Source organism: Schistocerca americana, chromosome 2 (assembly GCF_021461395.2).
Source record: "Schistocerca americana isolate TAMUIC-IGC-003095 chromosome 2, iqSchAmer2.1, whole genome shotgun sequence".
Taxonomy (NCBI): Eukaryota; Metazoa; Arthropoda; class Insecta; order Orthoptera; family Acrididae; genus Schistocerca; species Schistocerca americana.
The window spans coordinates 385,720,488-385,740,212 of NC_060120.1; the positions used below are offsets into that span (position 1 = coordinate 385,720,488).

The window sequence follows — 19,725 nt, forward strand, 5'->3', positions numbered from 1 at the left end:
ATTTATCTCCCTCCCTCTCTGTGTAGCTCCATTCCCCTCGCGTCACGGATCGTGTGCGCAGCTGTCGAAAGTCCTTCGGCGCACCCTCGGAACTTGATAGAAGTCAATAGCGAAGCAGTTGTGTTGTTCGTGAATGAATAGTGATTCCTTAGGTTCTGCGTGTCTTAGATTTTACGTGGTCAACTGTGGTATAATAGCTTTTCGTTTACATTACTTGGAAATTCAGAGAAACAAAAATGGTTACGGTGGGTACATTTAGCAAATGTTGTGTGAAACCTATAGTTTTGTGAATGCTAATGAGCAATCTCTAAATATTTCTGATTTTAATTCAGTGTAGCATAGCTAGCAGCATGTAGCTGTTTTGTGTGTGTGTTATAATTTCTCTCTTTAAAACTTTCAATGGTAAGGTTCCTTAATGCTGATAACAATGCCAGACTTACCACGGTGGCTTCTCTTACATTTTTCTGACTGTACAAGCACACAATGGGCTTAGTAAGAAAGAGGCACAAAAAAATCTGTTTAGCATTGTGTATGGTGGCCTATTCAGTGTTGGTTCTTTGTTCGTCTGGCTGCCGAAGGGTCTTATCGATTGGCATAAGGAGCCATAGCTCCGATGGCGGACAGTGAATAGTTATTCATTGTAGAAAGAAACGGAATTGTTCTGTGACAAACTAGTGAAATATGAGACGTCAAACTGTAATGTGGCAACAGTTAGGGTTTGTTTAAATAGTTTCATCAGTTTTATTTATTTATTTATTGTTTTTGTAATTGGCTGCTATTGATATTTATTCTTCTATCTCTCGCATTTATGATTTGAATGAAAATTTAAAATATAGTTTTCATCTTCCCAAAACTTGTGCTAAAAGATATAAATTTTGTGGTAGAATCATGTTCTTCATTTGTTACTACTATTGTTATTATTATTTCTTTCCTTTCTCAGACGTTATGTCTGGTTAAAAATGGAAAGCGACGCAGACCTTGATCAAGCATGACTTCCTTTTAACTGTACGGTATATGTTACATTGCATTTAGGAACTTTCGGGTAATTGAAAATGTATCAATAATTACCGATTTTTCTATTATTGTTATTATTATTATTATTATTATTCTGTTTGCAGGTGTTTGTGCTGCTTCTGCTGCGCGATGCCTCGACTGTGTGAAAAGTGGTGTGAGCTGCTGCTAGGCTCCTGTGAGGGCAGGGCAGGATGAGCTCAGTGGATCGGCCTGACTACCATGTGGGAGGTGACCACAGCTTCAGCCACAACTCTCCACGACCACCTGTTCCTGGTATAAATAATTATTCTTGTGTTTTGATTGTACTGCATTAACAAATTAGATATTGTTGTTGGCATCTTAGTACTTGAAGGGTAGTAAGGTCCAGCTCTCCATGCTTCCTAACCCAAAAAATCTGATGAAGGTGCAGTTATTGGTATTTTTGAACTGCTTTTACTAAACCAACACACCGAGCGAGGTGGCGCAGTGGTTAGCACACTGGACTCGCATTCGGGAGGACGACGGTTCAATCCCGTCTCCAGCCATCCTGATTTAGGTTTTCCGTGATTTCCCTAAATCGTTTCAGGCAAATGCCGGGATGGTTCCTTTGAAAGGGCACGGCCGATATCCTTCGCCATCCTTCCCTAACCCGAGCTTGCGCTCTGTCTCTAATGACCTCGTTGTCGACGGGACGTTAAACACCACTAACCTAACCTACTAAACCAACTGAGTTATTATTGCCATTCAACTCAGAACAAAATGAAAGTTTTCAACTTCTGTGAATGATTGAAACTTTCTGAGAGTTCAGAACTGATACTCTGTGGGAAAAACGTGGATCCCAGCTCTGGTTTGGTAACTGTCACTTGAGTTCATTGTTGTGAAAACTTCTTGAGGCTGAAAATTTTTGCACTATAAAAGGATTGTTTCATAAAATACATTTTTATAGCAGCCAGCAATTACAAAGTAATGCATTTTAATGAACAGCAAGGGTAACACAAAATGTCATCTACTGAAAGAGCTATTTCATGTTTCTGCTGTTGCACTGGCAAGTACAAAGTTAAACTATTTCAGAAAAAGAACTATTCTTGAGTTGATGTGCTAGGTTTTTAATTTGTCACACTTTTCCATTTACTGAGTATTTGAACCTTTGAGAACTGCAGTGACATCATTTGATTACTGTAAGACATTCAGTCCCATTTAATGCTCAGTAATGCAACTTTCCAAAACTATTAGCACTATACACTTAGCTGCTATTCAACTTTTGTAGCCAATGTGTGTAGTATATTGTATTAATTGTATACTTAGTACATTATTTGTTATCTAAAATTAGCAGTAGGTGTGTACTTCTTGTTACACTGTGTAGAGATATAGAAGGAAATGAAAATGTGCTCAGATTGTGTAACACTAGCATAATGTAATAATAGGCGGGGAGACGGAGGAGGTGGAAGGCTTGCAGTCGCCCACCCCAGGACCAGGATACTCATCATGGAGTGCCTCTCGATACAGCAAGGGGGGCAGCTCACCTGTGTTTACACCCCGCCGATCCAGTCTTGCCTGCAACACTACTACTGGTGGCAATATAGCAGGAGGTTATAAACTACTTCTAATATTTGTGGTTCATAATGTCTTTTGTAGACACAGATGTTACACTAATTAAAGTTGTATGTCACACCATTAGCTTCTGTGCAGCAGTCGTCATATTGTATGCAAATATTATTTCAGAACTGCTGAACTGATGTCTTTGTATTATTTTGTAAACTGTTGTTTACAGGATGTAATAGTTATTAATTATTTTGCATAATATGAATAATCAATCATTTTATTTTCAGCAATCAAGTTTAACTGCTTGGTATTGAATGTTAATTAGACATATCAGTTATTAGAGATATCTTTCCACTCATCTGCTTAAAATGTGTGCCTGCTTCCCTGAATGTAAAGTGCCCCCATTGAGAATTTTTAAGATGAAAAATCAAAACTGACAGCCGCATATTATTATTCATTGTCCTGGGATTATGTGGAAACTGTATCATATTGTGAATATGTTGATGTACAGAGCTGCTCAACCAATGAGGAATAGATTTAGAATAGTAAAAGTTCCCTTGCATATTAGAATTACGATTAGAATGGGTAGTGTTCCACATATCTTAATTTTCTGATCAGCCAAGCCTATTCTGATGATGGCAGTGAGCAAAAAACTGATGATGTTTGGGGGTCAATGGCGTTAGTTGATTTTTAAAGTCATGATAAACTGTTAAGTCCAAAAAAATTATTTTAAGAGTGAAAGTTTCTTTGTACATTAAGAGTGTGTGCTGGAATGTTACTCAGACTTCCCAGTCTTGCTATTTGCAGTCATTGTTCTTACCAGTTATGGTAACCTTCCATGTCTTGGCTTAGTCAACCCATGACAGTATGGAGTTGGAGAAGTTTAAATGGTTAGAGCATCGTGGTCAGAATGTCGAGGTTCAAAGTTTTGAGCTTGTGCACAGTTTTTCCATCTATCAGACAAGTTCCATAAAAGGTGTGTGCTCTTTCCTAGTGAAAGGTATCTTCTATTTCAAATGCCACTTTAATAATATGTAAGTAAAGAGGAGAATTAAAGTGAAATAAACATGTATTGCTAGATGTGGCTTCCCGTTGGTTTCTCAATAACAAACAGAATAATGTGATCAACAGTATTGTGTTCATTGAAATTAAAGCAAAATAATCTCTCAATATTAAAACAATGGCTTATGGGTCCTTTGGCAGAAAGGATGTAGTCTAATGCAAATGAGGTAATAAAATGTACTATTGTTCTTATTGGACAGAGTTCTGAGGTATGACCCTATCGAGGGCATATAATGACTCATAAAGTCCAGAACTGACAAGGCCAGGATGTGGCGTGAAACCCCTACAAGAATTAATGTGGAATTTTCAGTTGACATAGTATTTTCGCTAACAACAGTTTACAGCAGATCTAGTGTGCAATGAATTGATGATGAAAAAAGCATAAAGTTTTGGCCTTAATCAGGTCAACAAGGATTATACGAGACATGTCCAGAAAGTAAGTCTGTTTTGGAAAAACCAAAGTTAATTTTTCAAGAAAGAGCATTTCTTAAACTGTTTTTATCTATGTAGTTGCCACCATTGCTCAGACATTTTTCATAGCAGAAAAAAACTCTCATATGCCCGTTTTGTAGAAAGATGCTGCCAGTGAAGGCAGCCACAGCTGAACACAATTTTTTGCATCATCGTCACTGTCAAAGGTGCCTTTCTCCAAAATCACTTTCCAACTTCAAAAACAAGCGGTAGTTAGAAGGGGGGGGGGGGGGGGGGGGGAGAGGGGTCGTGTTGCAGGTGATTGGACTGCTCCTAACTGAATTGTTGAATAAAGTTCCAAGTGACACAAGTAGAATGGGGACATGACATTGTCATGAAGCAATATAGTGGCTTGACTGAACATTCACACCTTTTATTTTGAATTGCATGGTGAAGTTACCTCGATGTTTCACAGTATCGCACCACATTGATGGTTTTATCTCTGGGAAGGAACTCAACAAACAGCAGACAATGCAAGAAGTGGTGCTAAACAGTGGCTGTCTTCCCTAGCAGCATATTTCCATGAAGAGAGTGTAGAAAAGTTGGTTTCCTGCTACAGCAGTTGTCTGAACGATGGTCACAGCTATGTAGAAAATTTTTTAAGAAAAGCTCTTTCTTGTAAAAATAAATTTTGGTCTTGTGATTCGTTTCCAAAACAGTACTTACTTTCCACGTGGCACTGCTTTGTGGTACTGCTGCAACCAGTGTTAGATTTTAGCTCTTTTGAAAAGGATAGTTTAATTGAATCCATTTCAAAATCGCCAATGAACTCTACAACTGCAAAGAAAGAGTTTTATTTTTGCTATCAAAAGATTTGTTCTGTTAGTTGTGTGACTGTTGGAAATTATATTTACTTTTCTAGAAGTACAAGAGTTTTTCATACAAGTTAACGTGGTTATAAAGAAACACTGATCATCATGTTTTCCAACAATCTCTTCAAAATAGCATAAAAAATTGGATGTCAAATCGGTATTTGGTAGTTGAAAAAATACGTTTACCTCTGAGATATTCATCTTACAAGGGGACTGGGCTTACTTGTCATCACTGACTTTGTCCACATTTATGATTTACGCAGGCCTTGGCCAGAAATGAAAGTGACAGAAATAAGAATGCCAGGTGGCCAAGCGTTTGGAAAAAAAATTGCGTTTTTGGTGCAGGCTGGTTGAGGCATGAGCCATTTATGATAGCGTAGTTTCCAGGCAGCTGTTGGTGCAGTGCGGGCGGGGTCTTGGCGTTGATTCGTTAAGTGGAATCATTTTCCTTTATTTTCACTTTTTTGCGTCACTAACATTGCAAATAAACAGAAATAATGCTTAATATATTGTATTCACCAACATTTGCATGTAGGCATGAAAAGAAAGGGCAGTGGAAAATTTGGATTGCAGCATAATTTTCAGGAACTGATTGTAAGGCGTACATGAGAAATTCATGTATAAAATTTGATACTTTTATTATTTTGTTTGTTACCTTTGTCCCTCATGGCCTGATTTTTACCTGTTTTACCTGCACCAGGCTGTATCGAGGCCCGAGGCCATGCCGAGATACTCCCTGCCAAGGGCGGAGGCACAGAGGAGGGCAAAAAAATCTGGGGGGGGGGGGGGGGGAGAGAAAAAATAAAAATAAATAAAATAAAACTCGAAAGATGGTTGTTCTCACATTGTCATTGCCTCCAAGTAGTATCATAAAGATCTTACTGCCGAACAGGCATTGCATGGGTTATGTGCCACACACAGGCAGTCTATGCAGCTAGCTCATGTTCGACAACAGAGTCTCTGTTTCAACTTTGCTGCGGTGATGTGGGATCTCAAAGGTTGGCGTGTGGTGCTGATGCAAATATGCTATCTGACCGAAGGCTTAAGATTTTTGTCAACTTCTGTCGGTTAAGGACTGGAGTGAAACTGTGTAAGCTAGAGTGCTTTAGATTACTTGATAGAATAATAAGTGAAATGGGAAACAGATCTCTAATCACCATTTTAATTTCGTGTCAGGAACACCAAATACGGGAGTTCTATTACTTACTTTGAAAAATATGTAGCAGATTTTGGTGTCAGATATAGCAGAAAAATTAATACAGCTGAGCTAGTTAATGGAGTAGTGGTTTTCAAATTCCAGTAGATTTTGTTTTACTTTCATTTTTTTAAGGAAGTGTATACAGTTTTTAATTTACTTATAACAATACATTTAAGTAGTTATCTACAATATTTTTCTCCAGTTGTTGTGATCATCACTCCAAAAATTGGTTTGATGCAGCTCTCTATGCCAGTCTATAGTGTGCAAGCCTCATCTCCGCATAACTGCTGCACCCTACTTCCATTTGAAATGTGCTCAAGCCTTAGTCTCCCTATATAGTTACCCCCCCCCCCCCCCTCTCTCTCTCTCTCTCTCTCTCTCTCTCTCTCTCTCTCGCTGTGTCCTACCAGCTGATCCCTTCTTCAAGTCAAGTTGTGGCTAAATTTATTTTTTTCCCATGTGATACAATAACTCATTTGTTAGTTGCTCTACTCATTTACTATTCATCATTGTTCTAGAGCACAACATTTCAAAAGCCTCCTGTCTGAATTGCCTATCGTCCATGTTTCACTTTCACTTCCACTTCAGACAAATACCTTTAGAAAAGACTTCGTAGCACTTCAGTTTGTATTAAATGTTAGTGACTTTCTCTTTTTCAGAAAAGCTTTTCTTGCTATTGCACCTGCATTTTATTTCTTTTGTACTGTAGCCATCATGTGCTACTTTGCTACTCAAATAAAAAACTAGTATACTGATTTTAGTGTTTTAATTTCCTAATCTATTTCCCTCAGCAGTGCCTTGATTTACTTAGAGTACATTCCATTATCATTTGATGTTAGTCTTATAATCTCTTTTCAAGATACTATCCAATCCATTCAAATGCTGTACCTTAGCTGTTTCTGAAAGAATTCCAATGTCACCAGCAAACAGCAAAGTTCTTATTTCTTCTCCCTGAATGTTAATTCCCTTTCCTGATTTCTCTTTGGTTTCCGTCACAGCTTGCTTGATGTGCAGATGGAATAACATAGGAGATAGGCTACAACACTGCCCCCTCCTTTCTCATCTATTGATTCCCTTGTGAGATTTAAAACTTTCCTGGCATACATATTGTTCCACAAAATTTCGGGTGAACTGCCGGATGTTTGCAACTTCCTGCCACAATATTTTGGTGCAAAGTCTTCTGGCCATCTTCATCTACATCTACATACATACTCTGCAATCCACCATACGATGCATGGCAGAGGGTACCTCGTACCACAACTAGCATCTCTCCCTGTTCCACTCCCAAACAGAATGTGGGGAAAATGACTCTACTTATATGCCTCTGTACGAGCCCTAATCTCTCTTATCTTATCTTATCTTTGTGGTCTTTCCACGAAATATAAGCTGGTGGCAGTAAAATTGTACTGCAGTCAGCCTCAAATGCAGGTTCTCTAAATTTCCTCAGTAGCGATTCACGAAAAGAACGCCTCCTTTCCTCCAGAGATTCCCACCCGAGTATCTTCAGGTGATACTGGTGAAAACTCCCGTAGCTCTGGCATTTAAGGCCCCTCTGGCACCTGCGTGGTGGATTACCTTGGCGTTGTGCGTGCGCTACTTGAGCGCGTTTGATTCTGCTCTGCCACACGCCCTCCATGATGAAAACTCACCGCATCAATATCAATTCGATTGTCATCCCGTGGTTCCATCACAGAACTACGCCGGCTGCGGAGGACACGAAGTTTTTTGACAATTGGATCCCATGCCAAATTCAATTGGTAACTACCGTCACGATTAATAAGAGACTCATTGTCAGATAACTGTATTTCCACAGATTCATTATTAATAGAACTCCAAAAGTTAGACGTATGGACCACAATTTTTGTCTCATTAAAATTCATAGCATGACCAGTGGAAATACAGTGGTAGGTGATGGCAGACTTACGAGGCTGAAGAAGGCAAGTATGCCGCTGATGTTCTACACTGCGGTCCTGCACAGTATGCATTGTTTGTCCTGTATAAGATTTGCCGCATTCACACTGAATCCTGTAAACACCTGCCTTGCGCAGCTCTAGGTCATCTTTGACAGATACCAGCAGCGTCGAAATTTTTGCAGGAGGGCAAAAGATCGCTTTCACTTTGTTTTCTTAGTATTCTGCCAATTTGCGCTGAAATTTTACCAATATATGGTAAATAGGCTGTCGTTTTAAAGGCCTCTTCCTCTTCTTTGTTCCATCATTTACAGGTCTTCAGCGCTCTCTCCACTTGCTGGGACGAATACCCATTCTTCAGAAATAGTCTGCAGGTGCTCCAGTTCCGTTTGCAAACTATCGGTGTCAGAGATAACGTGGGCTCGGTGAATCAATGTCTTCAAAACACCCATCATTTGTGCCGGATGGTGGCAACTAGTGGCTCGCAGGTAAAGGTCTGTGTGAGTGGGCTTTCTATATACTCAATGGCCATGTGTGACATCACTCTTACGTCGCATCAATACATCTAGAAATGGCAGGCAACCCTCCTCCTCCAACTCCATGGTAAATTTTATGTTTTCATGTGTGGAGTTCAGATGTTGTAGGAACTCTTGCAGATGATCCAAACCATGAGGCCAAACTATAAAAGTATCATCAACATATCACCAAAATACTGCTGGTCTAAAAGTGGCTGAGACAGGTCTGGATCCTCAGAATCTTCATAAAAAGATTGGCCACCAGGGGACAAAAAGGACTCCCCATGGCGACACCGTCTGATTGCTCATAAAACTCATTGTTAAATAAAAAATATGTAGAGGAGAGCGTGTGCTCAAACAGCGCCATAATGTCAGCTCTAAACCTATTGCCAATGATATGTAGTGAGTCCACAAGAGGTAAATTTGTAAAAAGTGAAACTACGTCAAAACTGACCGACAAGTCATTACTGTGCAGCTGCAGTAACCTAAGTCTGCTGATAAAATCACTAGAATTCTTTATGTGATGTGGACACTTTCCTACCATTTGTTTGAGCAAAGACGCCAAATACTTTGCTAAGTCGTAAGTGGCTGCTCCAGTGTTACTTAAAATTGGACGTAATGGCACGTTATCCTTGTGGATCTTCAGCAATCTATATAGCCTATGTGGAACTGAACTATTTGGTTTTAGTTTCTTAATTACCTCCTGTGGTAAGGAACAGCGAGTCAGAAGTTCTGCTGTTTTCCTCACCACTCGGTTATTAGGAACCTTACCTATTTTGCGATATGTTGAGTCGCTTAATAAAACATTAATCTTATTAATATAGTCCTCCCATAGCATTAAAACAGTAGCATTAACTTTGTCCGATTTAAGTACCACTGTATCCAGGTCTGCTCACAAGTTCCAGAGGGCTGCACTCTCCGTAGGCGAGATGTTGCTCTTTGGCGGTGTAGCTCTTGTCAACACACGACAAGACTCCCGACGCACTTTCTCAGCTTCATCTGTAGCAAGATGATGCACAGCTTCTTCAATGGAACTGATGAAGTCCAGTAGTGGTGGTGAAACAGGTGTAGGAACAAAATTCAGACCTCTTGCTAACACAGACATAGTCGCGTCATCTATAGGTTTCCCCATAAAGTTAATAACGGATCATCGAGTAAGAACTTCCTCCAGCATCTGTGTCGAAAGTCAGTCGAACTTGACTGTTTGTCTCGTCGTAGCTTTGTCATGGCTCTAGTTTGCTTTGGCCCATGTCGCACTGTCCATCCAGTCCCAAGACAACGTAGACAGTCTTGCTGCCATTTCTAAATGAAGATAATACATGTCCTTTGCAGTTGGCATTGAATGTGAGAGACCTGTTCATCATTCTTCCAAAGTATTTGAGAGTATTGCAGTTGAATAGTTCTCCTCTCCAAGGGATGTTGTTTAACCGTGCGACCGCTACGGTTGCAGGTTCGAATCCTGCCTCGGGCATGGATGTGTGTGATGTCCTTAGGTTGGTTTGGTTTAATTACTTCTAAGTTCTAAGGGACTGATGACCTCACATGTTAAGTCCCATAGCGCTCAGAGCCATTTGAACCATTTTGGCTGTTGTTTTCTTTTACCTTTTCTGTTTTTGGATACAATGCACAAATGCGTGTCTTTCCAGGATTTGGGTTCAGGTGGTCATCATCATAGTGACTGGCCAGGTTTTCGAGAACTTGCCAGCTTTATTTCTACCTGCCCAAAGTTTTTGCCTTGGGCAAATCTACTCAGATCCTGTCAGTACCATCCACCAATTCAATATATAGATCCAACACCATGATTTAAGAGAGTCTTCCTCATTCTGCCTAGGGTGTGGTTGAAAGATAAGAGGCTAGATGAACAGAAGTTCAGAGTACTCTGATGCATCTAATGATGGCAGAGATTAGTGACATGCAAACTTTTTGATGGCAAATATTGGATTGTGAGGCATATGATGTTAGATATTGCCATGTCAAATAGTGATGGATGGATAGTAAGTTGAAATTAGAAAGCATAAAGTAAAAAGAATATAAATTTAGGACAGGTTAGGGTCAAGATGGAATTTTTTAAGATTGTGTCCAAATTGCATGAGGCATTTCAATTGAAGAGAAGTGGAATGTAATAAAGTGTCTCTTAATACCTGGGAACTCCTTCCAATTAGCCATGATTTATGCCTGGATAACTCAGTTGCTAAAACATTGCCAACAGAAGGCAAAGTTCTGGGTTTTAGTCCTAGTCCACCTCACAATTTTCTCAGGAAGTTTCAGAATCATTCACACTTCACTGCAGAGTGAAAGATTCATTCTGGGAACAACCATGTTATAATTCAGCCAGTACTCTATTGTATCCTGTCTTCCAGGAGAGCTCATCCAACAAATTAAGCAGAAGTTCTTCTGTGAAGTTTGGAAAGTACTAGAGAGATATCGCATGATTAGTTTCACACATCATGAATGTAATTTGCTGACTAGAATGATATACAATGTAATAGGGAAGAAGTTGAAAAGATGCTCGAAGACGGTATGTATTGTTTCAAAGGAGGTAGAGATAGCAAAGGAGCCCTTCTGATATTGCATTATTGTGGAAGAAAGATTAAAGAAAAATCAGACTACTGTTGAAGTATTCATGCGTCTAATATACAGTGACAGTCTGAAGTGGAATAAGGTGTGTGAAATTCTGTGATGAATAGAAATAAAATAGTAGAGAAGAAGAAGAAAAGTAGTAATTCTCAGAAAAATTTTGGTGTGGTAAATATGTTAAGAGATATAAAGATTACCACAAGTTAAAAAGAGATTGTATGTAGTGTCAAATCAGCCAAAAAACTAGCATTGTCAGTGAGAGGAAAAAAAAAAAGTTACCAGGACATCGATTTTCAATTTGGTCTTACATGTCAATGGGTGGGAAGTAGTAGCTAGAAATGAAGGGCAACAAACTGAACTAATAAATGAAAGCAGCCAAGAAAAATATTGGAAAGGAATAAAACTATATATTTTGAGTTGTTACACAAAATTATTGGTTACAAAATTGTGGAAGTCAAATAACAAGAGTCATCAGAACTGCCAAATAACTGACAGACCTTATTTGAAGTAAAGAAATACCAAGGCTTAAATTATTGGATTGGAGATGAGGTTGCTGACTGAACCATGTGAAGACTTTTAACTATGGTCAAGAAGAAATTGTTGGGGAGTGATGGTTGGCAGTGACGAACAATAAGCTGCGGTTGCTGAAGTAAAGTATTTGACCATGTTCCTCCTGCTGGTCACTCATGTGGGATAAAGTGATCCTCATATGCCTTCAAATTGGGCACTGTCCCTTAGACATGGCTCCCCCAGCTTTCTCTTATGCCTGTAGTCTGTAAATCACTGTATGCTATATTTTAACTGAGTGTGTTCTCTTACATCATAAGAGGGGACATTGAATTTCAGCGAGGATCTGCCCTCTGTTTTAGCTGGTGACAAGATGAGTGAAGTTTGCCACAGTTTTGTTACTTTCAGTTTCTGTTGCTGACTTCTACTCCAGTTTAGTGTATTTTGCTGCCACTCGTCTCTTATTATTTTCGTTCAGGTGCTAAAGACGCAGCTATTATGCGCCCAAACCATTCTATACACCTACCTACCTACCTACCTACCTACCTACCTACCTACCTACCTACCTTCCTACCTATCTGTCCATCCATCTGTCCAAGATGAAATTGAATATGACCTTGATCCATGTGAAAGGCTGCTAATTTAATAGAGCATGGAGAATGAAAATTAGACTTTCTGTAAGTGTGAGATATTTTTGCATCTTAAGTCAACTGGAATACAACAATTAACTCTCTTAACAATGTTGGTTTGTAGATGGCAGTGCTCCCCTTGGATTCGAACCCGAAGGCAGTTGCCAAGGAGGTGGCACTTTTGTCGAGGGTTCATCACCTCCATCGTATCTGCGTTGGGCCAGCAATCTCCATAGCTTGCTTGATGACCCTGATGGTGTTGAACTTTTCCGTCGATACTTGGAGCAGGAAGGTGAATCACATGTGGACACACTCACATTTTGGTTTGCATGTGAAGGTCTCAAAAAGCAACAAGACCCAGAGAGAGTCAATCAACTCGTCAAAGTTATTTACAGGTAACTTATCATTAACCATTTTTCTTAAAATACCTAAATAACTATGATCATCTGTAAATGTTGCTGATGTAATTGAGATAGGCAGTGGTGTTAGATCAAGGAACTTGTGCAGGTGGCTATAAGAAGGAAAGAAAGAAAGGATAAAAAGGAAAAAATAACACTGTACCAAAAATATACTTAAGACAGAAAAATGCAAGATTATGTAATGCATACATAGTTTTATATTCAAACTGTGTATTTTTCAAGTAACTTATTTGAAGAAATATCATCATCGTGTGAACACCACTGTAAGTTTTACATTGATATGGTGTTAAATTTGTATCTGCTAGTTAAGTATCATCACATAATTAAAAAAACTGTTTTCTAAAAGTGTGGGCAACAACCGCAAGAAACAATAAATAAGGAAGACAACATTATGTAGTTACAAGGTAACAAAAATACAAGTGCTTATTAGGTGATGAGGATGACGGATTACCCTGTTAATTAAGGTGGTATGTTAAATGATGACAAATAGTAGTGATGTTAGTAGTATCAGTGATTGAACTTACTATTGGGGGATATTCATAGCAGTGGTATAATATTCAAAATACAAGTCTGTGAGTAGCTTTGGCATTATCTTTGTCACACCTGCATTCATACAGTGTTGCATATATCAGTGCATAGTGATTTATACAGTTGTGGATTTTATATTCCTAACAGTCTGTCATCATTTATGTGCAAGGAAGAACTTTTGTAAGACTATGATATAAAATTATAGACAGTTTTCCTTCCACTATAATAACATACTAGCATTGTTACTGCTGACTTGCTGCAAAACAATTTAAAACTCTTCTTTTACAGGCGATTCTTCCACAAGACTCAGTTGGCTATACCAGATGAACTTCGTAAAGAAGTCAATCGTCGCATCAAAGAAGGGAAGGAACTTCTGGAAGGAGATATTTATGATGATGTGCAACAGGAAGTAGAGAGACTTATTAATGAAACTACATACCCTAACTTCCTGAGATCAGACATTTATTTACAGCATGTGCGTGGCATGCAGAATGGAGGTGAGCTTTCGTCCTCATCAGGTTCAGGTTCCTCCAGTGGTAGTGGTGGGTGCTCAAGTGGTGGAAGTTCTGGTGGGGGTGGGGCGTGTAGAGCGGAGGCTACAGCAGGTGGTCCCCTGCCAACACTTCACGAAGACTCTGAACTGGTTGTACCTGGTGGGGAGGCTGCACTGCCTCTTACCAAGGACATGCTTATTGCCACACAAAAACGACGGGCTTTGGAGTTGCGGCCCAAACCTGAAGCATATGCTGGGTAAGTCACAAATACTGTGTGTGTGTGTGTGTGTGTGTGTGTGTGTGTGTGTGTGTTCGTTCCTCTTAGTGTAATGCAGTTTTCTGGTGCTAACAGCTGAAATTACAGAATGTGGTCCTGCCCGTATGCTTGTAAGAGTCAGTTGCTTATTTTAGGGAGTAACACACACACCTGGTCAAGAATTGCTTTTGTTGTGAAGAAAGAGGTATGAGAACTGCCATAGAATACAACAAAATGATTGTCATATATGCAGTGGAAAATTTCTAGACAATGTCAGTGAAAAAAAGAGAAATTTATTTTACCTCTCCCCATCCTCTCTGTTTGAATGACTGGTTCTTAACTGAAGAAGACTTTCATCAAACAAGATTGCTCCGTGGAGGCCTCTCTTGAATATGGAGCATTCCTTAAAGAAAACCTTCATGTAAACTTTTACTACCTCATAAAGAACGGTTTCCAGTGACAGTGCTTAAAAGGGAGGCCTCCATTGAGCAGTCTTGTTTAATTAAAAATTCAGGTAACAACCATTTATTCAAACAACAGAGTGGGGGAGGGAGAAATAATTTTTCTTTACGAAAGATGTTGTAGAATCTAAATAATTTAGGAGAAAGGAAACCACTCACTGAATAGTAGAAGTGTTGAGTCATCAACAGGCACACAAGGAAGAATGAAATCTTGCTACCTTTCGGAAAAATCCTTTAACAACATGTATGTTTTCTCTAGCATGTTAAATTATTTTTTCCAAACGCTAGCAAATATTCATTCTTTTTTATATGCTTGTCAGTGACAACACTTCCACTATTAAACAACTCTCACACACGACCACTGTCTGGCTGCCGAGGCCAGACTGGGAGAAACTGCTTGTGTTGGGAGAAGCAATCTGGTTGGTTGGGGTAATGAGGGTGGGGAGGGGAAAGGACAGCAGGGTGGGGTTGGGGAATGGTAAAGTGCTGCTTGTGCGACCAGACAGGGATGTCGTGGGGACAGTGTGGGCAGATAGATGCAGTCGGAAGGTAAGACAAGGGGCGGGAAAGGAGGGGGGAGGGGAGGAGAGAAGTAAAAAGTCAGTGAGTGTGATGGTGGAATAGAAGGCTGAGTAGTGCTGGAGTGGAAGCACAGAAGGAGATAGATGGGTAAAGGGCAGTGACTAATGAAGGTTTACACCGGGGAGGGGGGCTAGGAATGTAGGATATACATTGCATGGAGATTTCCCACGTGTGCAATTCATAAAAGCTGTGTTGGCAGGAAGGATCCAGATGGCACAAGCTGTGAAGCAGTTATTGAGGTGAAGAATGTTGTGTTGATCAGCATGCTCATCAACTGGGTGGTCCAGCTGTCTCCTGGCCACAGTTTGCTGGTGGTCATTTGTACAGGGAGGCATCTTGTTGACTATGACAGTCAACCCACATAGAACACAGCATGGTGGTTGAGCTTAGCTTCTAGATCACATGACTGCTTTCACAGGAAACCCTCCCTTCATGCGATCGGTAATGCTTGTGACCAGACTGGAATACGTGGTGGTGGGAGGATGTAAGAGACATTTCTTGGATCTAAGTCTGTTACAGGGATATGAGCCAAGAGGCAAGGGATTGGGAGCAGAAGTGTAGTAGGAATGGACAGGAATGTTGTATATGTTTGATGAGCAGTAGAGTACCACTGTGGAAGGCGTGGGAAGATTAGTGGGTAAAATATTCCTGATTTCAGGGCATGACTAGAGTTAGTCCAAACCCTGGCAGAGAATGTGATTCAGATGCTCCAGTCTTTGGGGGTACTGAGTCATGAAAGGAATTCTCCTATGTGGCCAGCTGCTGGGACTTTGGGAGGTGATGGGTGCTTGGAGAGGTAAGGTTCCAGAGATCTGTTTCTGTATGAGATTGAGAGTGTAATTTGAGTTTGTGAAGGCCTCGGTGAGACCCTTGGTATATTTGGAGAGGGACTGCTGATCACTATAGATGTGACGGCTAAATGTGGCTAGGCTGTATGGAAGAAACTTCTTTGTATGGAATGGGTGGCAGTGGTTGAGGTAGATCTGTTGCTTTTAGGTAGTAGGTTCAATATGGACAGAGATACTGACGTAGCCATCTTTGGGTTGAAGGTCATCATCGAAGAAGGTGACTTATTGTGTTGAGGAGGACCAGATGAAACAAATGGGGGAGAGGGTTTGAGATTTGGGAGCAATGTGGATAGGGTGTCCTGAGCCTCGATGCAGATCACGAAGATGTAATCAGTGAACTTGAATCAGGTGTGGGGTTTGGGATTCAGGGTGGTCAGGAAGGATCCATCTGGATGCCCATGAATAGGTTGGTATAGGATGATGTCATGTGGGTGTCCATTGCTATACCAAATATTTATTTGTAGATGATGCCTTCAGAGGTGAAGTAATTGTGGGCGACGATACAGTTTGCCATAGTGACCAGGAAGGAGGTTGTCGCTTTGGAATCCATCTGGTATTGGGAAATGTAGTGTTCAGCAATGCCAAGACCAAGGACCTTAGGAATGTTAGTGTAAAGGGAGATGGAATCAATAGTGACAAGCAGGGTGTCTTGTGGTAAAGGAACAGGAGTGGTAAAGGAACAGAAACTGTGGAGAGCTGGTGGAGGAAATGGTTAGTGTCTGTGTATATAGGAGGATAGGTCATGGGTAATTAGCAGAGGGTATTGGTCAACGAGAGATTCTCTCAGTGGAACCACAGACACTGGTCACTATGGGGCATCTTGGGGTTGGGGGAGGGGGGTCTATGGGCTTTAGGAAGCAGGCAGAAAGTAGGAGTACAGGGAGTGGTAGGTGTGTGTGTGTGTGTGTGTGTGTGTGTGTGTGTGTGTGTGTGAGAGAGAGAGAGAGAGAGAGAGAGAGACTGACTTTGGAATGATGTTCTGGGATGGGCCTAAGAATTTGAGGAGAGGCGGGAGATCCTGCTGAATTTCTGGAATTGGGTCACTGTGGCAGGATTTGTGGATGGACAAATCTGACAGCTAGCAGAGTCTTTCTGCCATGTAATCGGTGGGGTTCAAACCCACTGTGTTGGAACCTATGTCAGCAAGTAGGATTATAAGGTTGCAATCAGTTTTTAGATGGAGGATTGTGGTTCTGTCTGTGGTTATAAGGTTAGCTTTTGTGTTGAGGAATTTGGAGAATGATGGTGAGACAAGGCCTGAGGTTACGAAATTCTGGCAGGTTAGCAGTTGGTGATTTGGGCAGTGGGGGTGGATCATGGTTGGATAGAGGCATGAACTGAGTCAGGCAGGATTCAACATTGATTTTGGGTTGAGTCTGACTGGTAGGATTGGTGACAAAAAAGTGTTTCCACTGCAACTATTGCATAAGAAAACTGCTACATACATATACCCAATGACGTATGCTAAATAAAACAGAAAACTTCGTGTATTATTTCATTTGCTTCAATATTGTAGATGATATGATGTCTTACATAGGTATTCTGATTATTCTGCCAGTAGCACCAACTGATATTTTTCTACCGCTTTGCCCTACTTGATTTTTTAAGCATGTAAGTTACTCCCAAAATTATCATTGCATGTGTTTGTTTTATGAGTGTGGTTTGTGCTATGCAGAAAGTTTTTGACTTAAAATTAATAGTCTTGTTTGTTTTTAAGAAAAGCTTAGTTCCTGAATACTGCTAGTTTTCAGAGAAATTTGCTTGTTTGATGTGTTGGAGCAAAAATGCCTTGTTAATTGCTTTACCAAATTCACTTAGTATGCCATGCAAGTTGTCTTACAGTACCAGGTTAGCGAGACATTTTTAATTTTGTTACATACATTTTTTATGTTACTTTTGGCATCTGCTTTCGTTTTTTCATTTAATTTTTGTGCCTTGTTTTAAGTCCTGTTATTGTATAGTGTAATGTATGAAAATCACACAATTGATAGCTTCCACCTATTGGTAATATGATTTCTTTCATTTGGTGAAAAAGAGGTGAAATTAATAAACTGTACATACTAAGCTGATACATAATCACATGCCATTGTGAAAGGGGCTTTGTTTCAGAAAAGATTCAGTTTTCTTTAATAAATTCACTACCATTATATTCCATAATAGAGATCTTTACTGATTAATTCTATTATTGTTTGTGGAAACGTAGTAATGTTTCTTCAATATTAATTTTTGATGTCATGTTTATTTCCAGTTAGTAATAAAACATTAACTGTGAGATCTACAGAATCCATTGAGAGCCTATTGCTCCACTTCGTCGTGTTGAGTAAATTAATCACTCTACAATTTTGGGACTTAACACAAGACTTGCTGATGCTTGTGACTTGAAACTTGTGCTTGATGTTTTTGTTTGCCATTAGGCTGTACCTGCAGCAGCATGCTCACCATCACCCTCCTCATCATATCCCACCTCACCTTGCATATTCATCCTACAATCCTGTATCTCGGCAAGATAGTGAGTTGCAGTCTCTGAGTTCGGATGCTCGCACAGAAAGTGACAACATGTCTCTCACGGACAGTTCTGTGTAAGTTTTGCACATATTTACAAAAAGATATTTTGTGTGTGCGTGTGCGTGTGCGTGTGTGTGTGTGTGTGTGTGTGTGTGTGTGTGTACTCGTAAGTGTACACGCCTATTACTGTTTCATTAATTTTTCTACTTAATATGTGTATCAATAAAAAAATCTACTAATCAGTCGCACGACAGGAGATCACGCCTATAAAAGGTATAAGCTTTCGGAGCTCTGAAAGCTTGCAAACTGTAATACTTTTTATATGTGTTCTCCTGCTGCTGCTGCTTTGTAAGTAGATTTTTAATCAGTCCAATTACATTATATTTTCTACTTAACATTGTTTGTTATGTAATCTTTTTATAATTACTTATTTTTGTTGGTGATGGTTTTGAAGCATTGTGTCAGTTTTTCTCAGTGTCTTTGTTACTGATTTATTAATATAATTTGGACTTACATGAACCTTATTACATCCGCAAAGTGTGGCACAACAAAGATGTGGGTGATAACCGTAATACATCTTTGTGAGGATTAAGGATAGATCAGGGTAGCTTCCATTGTCCAATCCATACACCAATAAAATAACCGTCATGATGGATAAATTGATGGGGAATGAATATGTATGGACTGATCACCAACGTTCACTTCAGATGGTACGCCAAGTCAGTGACACTGCTAATTGACACTATTTACCTAGCTTGCACTGCATCAGAGTGCTGACAGATCATTCTGATAATAAGACAAGAGACTTAGAATCATTCAGTTCTGGTCTTATATTTCTATGAGCATAGTTTTGCCAAAGTTTGGCACTGTTCTGATGTTTTGCTGAACTCTTCAGGCCTTGATGAACTAACTTATTCTGAGTCAGTGTATCAGAGGACCTACATCCATTTGTGAGTTCTGGGCTGTTGATGTTTTGGGCCAGATGAAAGGAAATTGAGAGTTGTCAACTGAGGGAACTCGAATAATAGATGTAGGCTACATGGTACTTCCAACTACATTCATGCCAGCACCTTGACAGCAGAAGTTTAACAAAATTTACCACTTTTTATTCTACATTAATAAATTGGAGGACTATATGATCCAAGAACAGGTTAGTGGAGCTAGCTAAATAATGCCAGAGGACTATAACAACATCAGAAATGTAGCTACAAACAAAAAGCCAAATGTGATTAAAATCAGGTCATATACAGTGTCTTATTCCTTGAAAATCAGTCTAGTCAGTGAACAAATATGCTCTGGAGATGTTTAGTTGTGGACAGGCACACACATTCACACAAGCACAACTCACATGCACATGACCACTGTGTCTGGCCACTGTGTCTGGCCACTGGCCACTGAGGCTGGACTGCATACAGC

General features: G+C 39.9%; 1 protein-coding gene across 3 annotated transcripts in view; it reads left to right on the forward strand.

Annotated features, from left to right (window-relative positions):
• Positions 1–19,725, forward strand: part of LOC124594750 (axin) — a 285,091-nt gene that overhangs the window by 104,902 nt on the left and 160,464 nt on the right. For 2 of the 3 annotated variants that reach the window (XM_047133132.1, XM_047133133.1), the window contains exons 2-6: positions 1,119–1,287; positions 2,418–2,582; positions 12,341–12,611; positions 13,452–13,913; positions 18,219–18,383. In XM_047133132.1, the coding sequence (XP_046989088.1) occupies positions 1,206–1,287; positions 2,418–2,582; positions 12,341–12,611; positions 13,452–13,913; positions 18,219–18,383 (1,145 nt within the window). In that variant the 5' untranslated portion in view covers positions 1,119–1,205. The remainder of the gene's footprint in view (positions 1–1,118; positions 1,288–2,417; positions 2,583–12,340; positions 12,612–13,451; positions 13,914–18,218; positions 18,384–19,725) is intronic. The other variant, XM_047133134.1, reaches the window with a different exon arrangement.